Source organism: Lipotes vexillifer, unplaced genomic scaffold (assembly GCF_000442215.2).
Source record: "Lipotes vexillifer unplaced genomic scaffold, Lipotes_vexillifer_v1.1 scaffold536, whole genome shotgun sequence".
NCBI classification, from domain to species: domain Eukaryota; kingdom Metazoa; phylum Chordata; class Mammalia; order Artiodactyla; family Lipotidae; genus Lipotes; species Lipotes vexillifer.
This window is the reverse complement of record NW_006775074.1, coordinates 1,351,280-1,362,592: the sequence shown is the minus strand read 5'-3', so window position 1 is coordinate 1,362,592 and position 11,313 is coordinate 1,351,280. Positions and strand designations below refer to the sequence as shown.

At 37.0% G+C, this 11,313-nt stretch overlaps 1 protein-coding gene across 3 annotated transcripts in view; it reads left to right on the top strand.

Moving 5' to 3' along the window:
• Positions 1-11,313, top strand: part of BKGD (beta-keto-L-gulonate decarboxylase) — a 21,004-nt gene extending 9,691 nt beyond the window's left edge. Inside the window, exons 3-8 of one of the 3 annotated variants that reach the window (XM_007449649.1) lie at positions 3,197-3,270; positions 3,454-3,555; positions 4,853-5,029; positions 6,497-6,646; positions 9,868-9,984; positions 11,140-11,313. In XM_007449649.1, the coding sequence (XP_007449711.1) occupies positions 3,197-3,270; positions 3,454-3,555; positions 4,853-5,029; positions 6,497-6,646; positions 9,868-9,984; positions 11,140-11,313 (794 nt within the window). The remainder of the gene's footprint in view (positions 1-3,196; positions 3,271-3,453; positions 3,556-4,852; positions 5,030-6,496; positions 6,647-9,867; positions 9,985-11,139) is intronic. The other 2 variants (XM_007449651.1, XM_007449650.1) reach the window with 2 other exon arrangements.

Genomic DNA, 11,313 nt, shown 5'->3' with positions numbered 1-11,313 from the left:
TTTTTGAATTTTATTTATTTTTTTATACAGCAGGTTCTTATTAGTTATCTATTTTATACATATTAGTGTATATATGTCAATCCCAATCTCCCAATTCATCACACCACCACCACCATCACTGCCCCCACCGCTCCCCCTGCCCCCCCCCACTTTCCCCTCCTTGGTGTCCATACATTTGTGCTCTACATCTGTGTCTCTATTTCTTCCCTGCAAACCGGTTCATCTGTACCATTCAGTTTCAATATTAAGTAAATATAATTTGTCAGACGGTATGATGGATATCTATATTTGATGTATTAATTTTTATAATAACACTGCAAGGTAAGTACTAGCCCCAGTTTATAGATGAGAAAACTGAAGCTGAAGAGAGGCTAAGTAACCTCAGTGTGAATCATAATCAGGATTCAAATCCAGATCTGTCTGCTTCCAAAGTCCAACATTCTCTCATTATACCCTACTGTGATGAGGAATTTGGAGAGGAAACAGTCACACTTACTCACTCTTTTATTATGTAACTGACATCTTTATTAAAAAGCAGTTTTACGTAGAAATCCTGGACTCTAGTTCTTTCTCTGCCACTTAAGGTTTCATTACCCTGGGTAAGCCAATTAATGTTATCTGGGCTTCAGATACATTAAAATGGGGGTGTGGGGGAGTGGGATTTGGGTTAAATGTTCTTTTTGGGTCTTTCTAGTTCAAACAGTCTTTGATTTTAAGTAGACCTGTAAATTCTAGAAGTTTTATGTACCAGATGGCAATTTCTCTTCACACCTTAAAAGCATTTATCATAATACTTTTTTTTCTGTTTTCTGTTTTGTTTTTTTGGCCCCGAGGCATGTGGGCTCTTAGCTCCCCCACCAGGGATTGAACCCACACCCCCTGCATTGGAAGGCGAAGTCTTAACCACTGGACTGCCAGGGAAGTCCCTATCATAATACTTTTTTATAGCTCTGTTTCTTCCGATTATAAGGGTAATATATTTTACCCCCAACTAAATAATTGATTAAATAATTAAAATAAAACCCAGAAAACAGAAGAGTACAAGGAAAAATAGTTACTCTTAATTTTGTCACCCAGAGGGTTGGTTTGAAAAAGAGTTTTCTAGGTTCTTGTCAATAATTTTTGAGTCTTTAAATTACATACTAAGGAAGCCAGATATGTATGCATGTTACATGTATGATCTTTCATAAACATATTTAGGTACTTTCTACATGAACTGGTCTTATCACTAGTGATCTTGGTGTGTTTACTAGTATTATTTACCCAAAAACCAGGTTCACCTCTTGGTGGGTGTTGAGCCAATAGACACAACCAAAGCACTAGAGAAGGAAGGACTTATTGTCACTTGCAGCAAGTAAGGAGAACACTGGGGGATCTTTCCCAAAGCAGTGTCTGCCCAACGGCAAAACTGGGAAGTTTTAAGCTAAGAGTACATGCATATTCATGATGGGGCTTGAGCAGAGGAGAGTTCAGCATAGAATTGGGGCAAAGGTCTACAGAGCCCAAGCTCTAGTTGACTGAAGTCTGGAGGGTCAACATCATCATTCCATCCTCCACCTGGGTGGGGGGCTTAGTTCCTGCAGAACTCCAAGATTTATTATCTGTATCCCTTGAGGAGGAAGTAGGACTCCGGGCTTTATCACTGCACTATTGTTTCACTGCCTTTTTTCTGTTCCTGCATTCCTTTGTTCCCTTAATATCATTAATTGCTGAGACCTGTTCAAGGGCAAGCACTGTGGCCAGGCTTAGATCACAAAATGGCTTAGGCTAAAATGAGTTCTCTTATGTCAAGAAAACCATTTCCTGGTTCTTTTTCTCCAGGGACTCCTACCCTATCTGCTTACAGTCTCTCTACACACTTCATACTGATTGGCCACTGCTGCCTGATATTATTTCTCCTCTTGGTTCTCCTCTCTCCTTGGTTCTTTGCCTCTTCTTCCTTGGTGCCTTTCCTTCCTCCATGATGTTCTTTCTTCCTCATTTTTACTGGCTCCTTTCTTTTTCTGGCAGGCTCTTAAATTTTGATCTTTCCAGAATTCTTTCCTCATCCTCTTATTCTGTCCAGTCTCTCTGGCTTTTCCATCTACTCCTGTGGTTTTAATTCTGCTTGGATACAACAACTTTAAAATCTGTGTATCTCACCTAGCTTTCTCTTTTTCTTAGCTATAGGTCAATAATTCCAATTCATTCCTTCACCGTAGTTGCCTATTCTCCTTTCTTTGTTCTTTTTCTTAATTTCCTCATCTGTTTTTAGCTCATTACTTGTCTTTTCCCTGGACTACTAAAATAGTCCTTCTAATGGCTTCTGTAAACTTTAATGTTACTATCATTTATGAGTCTTATAAGTGAGTAATTTCTGCCGATCCCATGGAAAACATTTCTAGAATCCCTAATTATAAATGGAATCTCAGAATTCTGTACGTGTGTCCTCTGCAAAGCTGAATTGAGCAATTATATCTACATTTATTATGGAATGATGTTAGTATGAAATTTATAAGACTACTTTTTCTCAGATAAAAGGTAATGATTTTCCACTCTACATTAACAACAAAAAAATGTGCCTTTTCCCAAACAGTGTCTAGCTGTACCTGTGACGTTTAATTAAAAATGGAAGTAGAAAGTTCCTAGCATCTGAAGTTACCTAAAATTACTTGTCACTTTTATAAACAACCTTGGAACAAACAACTCTAACAAGAGGGCTTCTCAATATGGATTTTTAAAAGAAGTACTATTTTACCAAAATATTTTAAATTAAAATATAATTTTAGCTAAAACCCTCCCTCCCCCAAAAGAAAGATTTTTAAAGGAATAAGTCATTATAGACTAATTCTAGAAACCTCATCCAATCCAAACATTGGCTCCAGTTCTAGCCCTTGCCCTATCATCAACTTTCTCTTTTTTATATTATTAATTTTTACTGGAGTATAGTTGCTTTACAGTGTTGTGTATCATCAACTTGCGATTGCCTTTATGCTACTAACTATATCAAGTCATGCTTGGTTATGACAGTATTAGAAACACAGGAAGTTAGAATAGGACAGGGATCCTAGCTACTTACATTTTCCAACCCCTGCTATTTGTAAAACTATGAACTGAAAAGTTATATACTCAATAAATTAGTGTCTTCTGGCATTTTATACTTAAATTTAGATGTTTGCCTATTTTTAAGATGGCTTGTTTTATTTATTCTTTTTAGGTATCTGTGGGAAAACTAGAATTGCAGAAGTAGGAGGTGTGCCTTACTTATTGCCTCTTATAAATAAAAAAAAAGTAAGTGTCTTTTACTTTTCACATTCACATGAAGATTATGAAAATTGGGTTGATTCCTATTTTTATTATTAGAAGGTCCATTGACCAATGTGACAAGGAAATGTTAATGGATGTAGTAATAAAAAGTAAACCTGGGAATTTATATAAGTAAGATTTAAATAATATGCGTTTCCTCTTGTATAGGTTTATGATCTAAATAAAATCGCAAAAGAAATCCAGCTTCCTGGGGCTTTTGTTCTTGGAGCAGGAGCAGGCCCATTTCAGACTCTTGGATTCAATTCTGAGGTCAGCATATATATAATTATTTTATTTTATTGATTTGACACTTAGTTTGCCTTTTTCCTTTTACTGCCCTATCAGAAATCTTGTCTTCTGAATGAATTTAAGTGGTTGATGTCATACCTCTCTACAGATTTGTTACTGTTTGATACAGATTTGGAATGTAGCACATGCTCCAATTAGTCCAAGTGAAATGGAGCACTCATCTCTAATTTAGATTTTCTTATGGCACACACTCAGTACTCGAGGAGTCCATCGAAGGTCCTACTGTGATTTGCTGAGGACTCTGGACTGTGCAAGATTTCAGTCCTTACATATCAGAGTATTCCTAACTTCTCTATGATCTTTGCTGGTATAAGGGCAGCTTTCAATCAGAAGATGAATGAAATATTTAATGATCTAATCAACTCCCTCTTTCAGACCAAATTGCGGGGACCTACCCCAGTAGTATGATTATTACTTACAAAAGGTAATATCTATCACTATGTATGTTAACACATTTCCAACATAAAAACATTACTGTTTCTTCACATCTCACGAACAGAAGAATAACCTGCCTAGTCTGCCCATTCTCTCACAGCCTCTTACAGCTGTGACTGTTAGTCAATAATCATACAAGTCCTTTTATAGAAACAATATAATTTGCCTAGTGTTCAAGACAGAAAAAGTTTAAAATTTAAGTGAGAAATTTTAAGGACGTCTCTGGCGGTCCAGTGGTTAGGACGCAGCGTGGCACTTTCACTGCCAAGGGCCTGGGTTCGATCCCTGGTCAGGGAACTAAGTAAGTATGTAAGTAGGTAAGTAAGTAAGTAAGTAATAAAATGAGAAATTTTGATGCAAATGTCACGATCTTTTTTTTTTTTTTTTTTTTGCGCTGTACGCGGGCCTCTCACTGCTGTGGCCTCTCCCGTTGCGGAGTACAGGCTCAGCGGCCATGGCTCACGGGCCTAGCCGCTCCACGGCATGTGGGATCTTCCCAGACCGGGGCACGAACCCATGTCCCCTGCATCGGCAGGCGGACTCTCAACCACTGCGCCACCAGGGAAGCCCCGTCACAATGTTATAGAAACACGATAATACTGTAAACATTTTCTAAAATTTTTTTTTCAGTTTTTTTGATATTTTTAAGTCTTTAACATTTTGAATCTAACATTAAATATTTTATTTTTCATGTTTTATTATTAGATCTTGAAATAAAATGTCTTAAAGTCTAGGACAAGATATTTTGTTACATTATTCAAGATCTTCTCTTTGCATAGAGATACTAGGCTTGACTAATTACCTTATTTACTTTTCTTTTCAGTTTATGCCAGTTGTTCAAACAGAAAGTGAACACAAATCTCCTGTGAATGGAAGTTACTTTGCTCATGTTAACTCTGCAGATGGAGGGTGCCTACTTGAGAAATACAGTGAGAAATATCTTGATTTTGGGTTTGCATTACTGGCTAATCTTTTTGCCAGTGAAGGCCAACCTGGAAAGGTGATTTTGTTCTAAAAATGCACTATTCTCCAAGAGTTCTCAGATAGCTAAAAATCTGAATGCTATTGCTACTACTGTAGTTTTCTTAAGAAAATCCAAAGCTACCTAAGTCCCAAACCTCTTTAAATAACCCAGTTATGAAAGATTTAGAAAGTACTACAGGCAGAGTGAAAGTCTCATTTAAAACTAAGGTTAAGAATAATACTTTGGGCTTACCTGGTGGCACAGTGGTTAAGAACCCACCTGCCAATGCAGAGGACACGGGTTCAAGCCCTGGTCTGGGAAGATCCCACATGCCACGGAACAACTAAGCCCATGCACCACAACTACTGAAGCCAGCGCACCTATAGCCCACGCTCTGCAACAAGGAAGTGATCGCAATGAGAAGGCCTAGCACCGCAACCAAGAGTAGCCTCCACTCTCCTCAACTAGAGGAAGCCCACACGCAGCAACAAAGACACATGCAAACAAAAATTTAAAAAAGAAAAAAAAAATACTTAGTAAGCAATAGGCTTTTTTCCAAGGAACTAAAATAGGATGTTCCTGTGGGGAGTGAGTTAGTCAAATAGATGAACCATGCAGCTGAAGTAGATAATGTCTACCTATATAGTTAGTATATACGTAACTTACTCATTTCTGACTGATCAGACATTGATTGAGATAGACAGAAATGATGGGAGCAAAAAATTATAGAAGAGGTGAGGAGAATTAATGCCTCACTTCATATTTACTTCCTGTTAGTACAAAAAAAAAAGGATGATTTCATGTTCCAAAATTGTAATGATGGTCGCACAACTCTATACATATACTGAAACCCATTGAATTGTATACTTTAAATAGGTGGATTGTATGGTATGTGAATTATATCCCCAATAAAGCTGTTTTTTTTTTTTTTAAAGATGATTTCAGTTTTAGCTGTTGTGAGAACTCCCAGGTCTTGTAGAGATAACTACTTCAGCCACTTTGGGAAATGAGATAGTGAAGCAAAAATACCTAATAAAGTGGAGGTAACAGAAGTCCAGATTTTTAAAGGAAATGAGAAAACATAATCATTTCTCCTCCCTCCAGTTATCAGAAGTTAATCCCTTTAAACCAAAGAATTCTCAGTCTTTTACCACCTTGACATATAAGACTCTCGAGTTCAGTATAGAATTTGGCTATAAATTTATAAAATTTAGCTATAACTCTCTCAGTCCAAGAAAGCACAAATACATTATTAGAGTAAATGATACATAATTCATATATATATATATATATATACATATATATGTATATATATATATATAATACTATATATATTACTAAGACTTAGAGGATTGAGACACTTCTGCTCATATCTGGGTGCTCGAAGCAAACAAGTGAATATTTGCTTGATGGCACTGAATTATATAATGTTTCACTTGGGTAGTTATTTACATAATATTTTGCAGCTTAGAACAATGGTATGTATATTTATGTCCTCTCTAGGTCATTGAGGTGAAAGCCAAAAGAAGAACTGGAAAACTTAACTTTGTGACTTGTATGAGACAGACTCTTGAAAAACATTATGGAGATAAGCCTGTAGGAATGGGAGGTACTTTCGTGATTCAGAAGGGAAAAGTGAAGACTCATATTATGGTAAAGGCGTGTGTGTGTGTGTGTGTGTGTGTGTGTGTGTGTGCGCGCGCGTGCACGCGCGTGCTGAAGATTGTAGGATTTTTTTAATATACATTGAGAATTTAACCTTTTTAAAAAATATTTATTTTTGGTTGCATTGGGTCTTAGTTGTGGCACGTGGGATCTTCGTTGCATCGTGTAGGATCTTTAGTTGCGGTATGTCGGCTTCTTAGTGGACTTCTTAGTTCCAGCATGCGAACTCTTAGTTGCAACATGCATACAGGATCTAGTTCCCTGACCAGAGATTGAACTTGGGCCTCCTGCATTGGGAGCACGGAGTCTTACCCACTGGACCACTAGGGAAGACCTGAGAATTTAACTTTTAAAGACACCCTGAACAAATCCTTTTACTGTGATCATATTACTTTCAAATTTAAATGACAGGGCTTTCCTGGTGGCGCAGTGGTTGAGACTCCGCCTGCTGATGCAGGGGACACGGGTTCGTGCCCCGGTCTGGGAAGATCCCACATGCCGCGGAATGGCTGGGCCTGTGAGCCATGGCCGCTGAGCCCGCGCGTCCAGAGCCTGTGCTCCGCAACGGGCAAGGCCACAACAGGGAGAGGCCACAACAGTGAGAGGCCCGCATACCGCAAAAAAAAAAAAAAATTTAAATGACAAACAATACTGTAAAGCAACTTGTATGATAATGTCCAGCTGGAGTCCTTTTTTCATATTAATATATTAGAACTTTCTTCTCAATTTGTTTGTATTAAAGATTGAGATAGATGTGAGTATAAGCCTTAGAAACTGATTATTTTCATTGCTAGAATCCCTAATATAGACTTTGCTATTACGATGGTTGTGGTTTTAGGGAAACAACTCATGAAAATTATCATCTTATGGGCTAACTATAATAAGTTTATAAGACATTAATGACGGAATACTATATGAAGACAGACCAGGTCATCTAGGATTTTTAAAGTAATTTTTGGTAGGTGAGTGAACGAATAAATGAATGAAGTGTAAAAGTGTTATAACTTAATGTCCTTTTTGTTTTAACAACGAAGCCATTAGAAAATGTATTGTTTTGATGTTTTTTATCCTGATGATTTTAAATGGCAAGCCAGCTGATTCTGCATAGAAAGACACAACATTTGTGAAACTACTTACTTTTCCAATTTACAACAAAATTATAGATAAATCTATTTGTAAATACCAAAGGATTATAGAATTTCTTAAAATTCAAGTGAACAATACTCTATTATTAACTATAGTTACCATGATGTGCATTAGCTCTCTAGAACTTACTCACCTTATAACTGGAAGTTTTTACCCTTTGATCAACATTTCCCCATTTCCCCCACCCCCTCATCCTCTGGCAACCACCATTATACTGTTTCTCTAAATTGGACTTCTTTAGATTCCACATATAAGTGATACCATGCAATATTTGACTGTGACTGGCTTATTTCACTTAGTGTTGTATAATGTCCTCCAAGTTCATCTATATTGTTACAAACGGCAGGATTTCCTCCTTCTTTTAAGCCTGAATAATATTTCATATAAATATCACAACCAAAAAGATACAGATAACAATTTCTTTATCCATTCATCTGTTGATGGACACTTAAGGTTGTTTCCCAATCTTGGCTAACGTGAATAATGCCACAGTGAACATAGGAGTGCAGATATCTCTTCGAGGTAGTGATTTCATTTCCTTTGGATATATACCCAGCAGTAGAATTGCTGGATCACATGGTGGTTTTATTTTTAATTTTTTGAGGAAGCTCCATAATGGTCATGCCGGTTTACATTCCCGCTAGCGGTGTACAAGTGTTCTCTTTTCTCCACATCCTCACCAACACTTTTCATCTCTTGTCTTTTTGAGAACAGCCATCTGCACTAGAGTGAGTGATATCTCATGGCTTTGATTTGCATTTACCTGATGAATAGTGACGTTGAGTGCTTTTTCATATACCTGTTGGCCATTTGTATGTCTTCTTTGGAAAAATGTCTAATTCAGTCCTTTGATCATTTTTTAATAGGGCTTTTTTTTTTGCTATTGAATTCCTTATATATTTTGGATATGAACCCCTTATCAGATATATGGTTTGCAAATATTTTCTCTCATTCCATAGGCTGCCTTTTTCATTGTGTTGACTGTTTCCTTTGCTGTGCAGAAGCTTTTAAAGTTTGACGTAGTCCACCTGTTTATTTTTCCTTTTATTACCTGTACTTTGGATGTCATCCAAAAAGTCAAATTTAATGTCATGAAATTTCCCTCCTATTTTCTTCTAAGAGTCTTTGCAGTTTTAGCTCTTATATTTAGGTGTCTGATCCATTTTTAGTTAATTTTTGTATATGATATAAAGTAAGGGTCTAACTTTATTTTTTTACATGTGGATATCCAGTTTTCCCAGCACTATTTGTTAAAAAGACAGCCCTTTCTCCACTGAATGGTCATGGCATCCTTGTCAGAAACCATTTGACCATATATGCAAGGGTTTACTTCTGGGATCTCTATTCTATTCCATTGATCTGTATGCCTGTCATTATGCTAGTATCACACTATTTCGATTACTATAGCTTTGTAGCAAGCCTGATATCAGTAAGTGTGAGACCTCCAACTTCCTTCTTCTTTTTCAAGATTGTTTTGGCTGTTTGGGGTCCCTTGAGATTCCATATGAATTTTAGGGTAGATTTTTCTACTTCTGCAAAAACATCACTGGGATTTTGACAGGGAATGCAGTGAATCTTTAGATTGCTTTTGATAGTATTGACACGTTAACAATATTAAGTTGTCCAATCCGTGAACACAAGATGTCTTTCCACTTACTGGAGTCTTTTAAAATTCATTTCAGCAATGCTTTGTACTTTTCAGTGTACAAGTCTTTTGCCTCCTTAAGTTTATTCCTAAGTATTTTATTCTGTTTGATGTTTCTATCCCACTTTCAATGCCTTCCTTTTTTTTCATTTACCAGTATCAATAATGACATTTAAGACTGGGATGAGGATATACTCATAGGAAAACTGAGAGACTCCTTTATTTATTCATTCATATCTTTTAGTGTGTGCACATTGATTAGTGGTCCTTTTGAAAACTAGGGTATATAACTTCTCTTGGTGCCAAAAATAGCAATAGAATGTATAAGAAGGCTTAAAGGTTTTAACAATGAAATTATATATAAATTTTTAGCTCAATAATATTCGATGTTTACTTGTTTAATGTCCTTTTATTGTAGCCAGCAGAATTTTCTTCCTGCCCATTGAACTCTGATGAAGACGTGAATAAATGGTTACGTTTTTATGAGATGAAGGCTCCTTTGGTTTGTCTGCCAGTTTTTATCTCCAGAGACCCAGTAAGTCTATGTCTGTCTTTTACATTGCAATAATGCTTGATTTTTAGAATATTCTTTTAGAATTAGGCACTTTTTGTGTTCTTATTTAAGAACTAGTGTAGTCTCTAGAACTGTCTTGAAAGGTAAGGGAGCAAGTATCTGACCACCTATGATTTGGCAGAGCAGATTTTACCTTTGGAGAACTGAAGGCACAGGCATTTTAAATAACACCCAAAGTCACATTATTAAATAGCAGAATCAGAACAGGATTCAGGTCTCCTATCATCTTATTTGCTGTTCTATATACTGTCCATTACATTCTAATATTGTACCCTAGAAAAATAATATAGACTAATTTAAAGCAAATATCTACCAAAATACTGGCTATATCTTTTTTTTTTTTTTTTTTTTGCGGTACGCGGGCCTCTCACTGTTGTGGCCTCTCCCATTGCAGAGCACAGGCTCCGGACGCACAGGCTCAGTGGCCATGGCTCACGGGCCCAGCCGCTCCGCGGCATGTGGGATCTTCCCGGACCGGGTCACGAACCCGTGTCCCCTGCATCGGCAGGCAGACTCTCAACCACTGCGCCACCAGGGAAGCCCCTGACTATATCTTTTGATCCAGTGATTACATGTCTAGGAATTTATCATTAAATATAGCTTATGTGCATAAAATGACTAGTTAACAGGGTTATTCATGACAGCATTGCTGTAATAGCAGAAGAACTGGAAATAATCTAATGTCAGTTGGAAAGTGGAATGCGCATACAATAGAATACCATAGATATAAAAGAATTAGGAAGCTCTTTTATGTTCTGATATACAAAGATCTGAAAGCTATACTGTTAAATGAAGAAGAGCAACATACAGCACAGTAGGTGCAGAGTACTACCATACAAGTAATAAATTAAAAATAATCCTTTTGGAAGGATATAGAAGAAGCTGCTTACTTTGGTTGCCTTCTAGGAAAGGAAGTGAGGGCAGGAGATGGAAAGATACATTTTACTGAATGTATGCTTTTGCACCCTCTGAATTTTGAATCATGTGACTGCATTACCTACCAAAAAATAAAAATAAAAATTATTGTAACATAAATTTAAAAGGTCTCCCATCCCCTTAAACAAGTTCTATGCAAAATAATTGGAATACTAACAGATAGCTTCTCTGTTGTCCTAGGGGTTTGATTTGCGGTTGGAGCACACTCATTGTTTTAGTCATCATGGAGAAGGTGGACACTACCATTATGACACCACCCCAGATATAGTGGAATATCTTGGATACTTCTTACCTGCAGAGTTTCTCTATCGCATTGATCAACCAACAGAGACCCATTCATTTGGGCGAGATTAA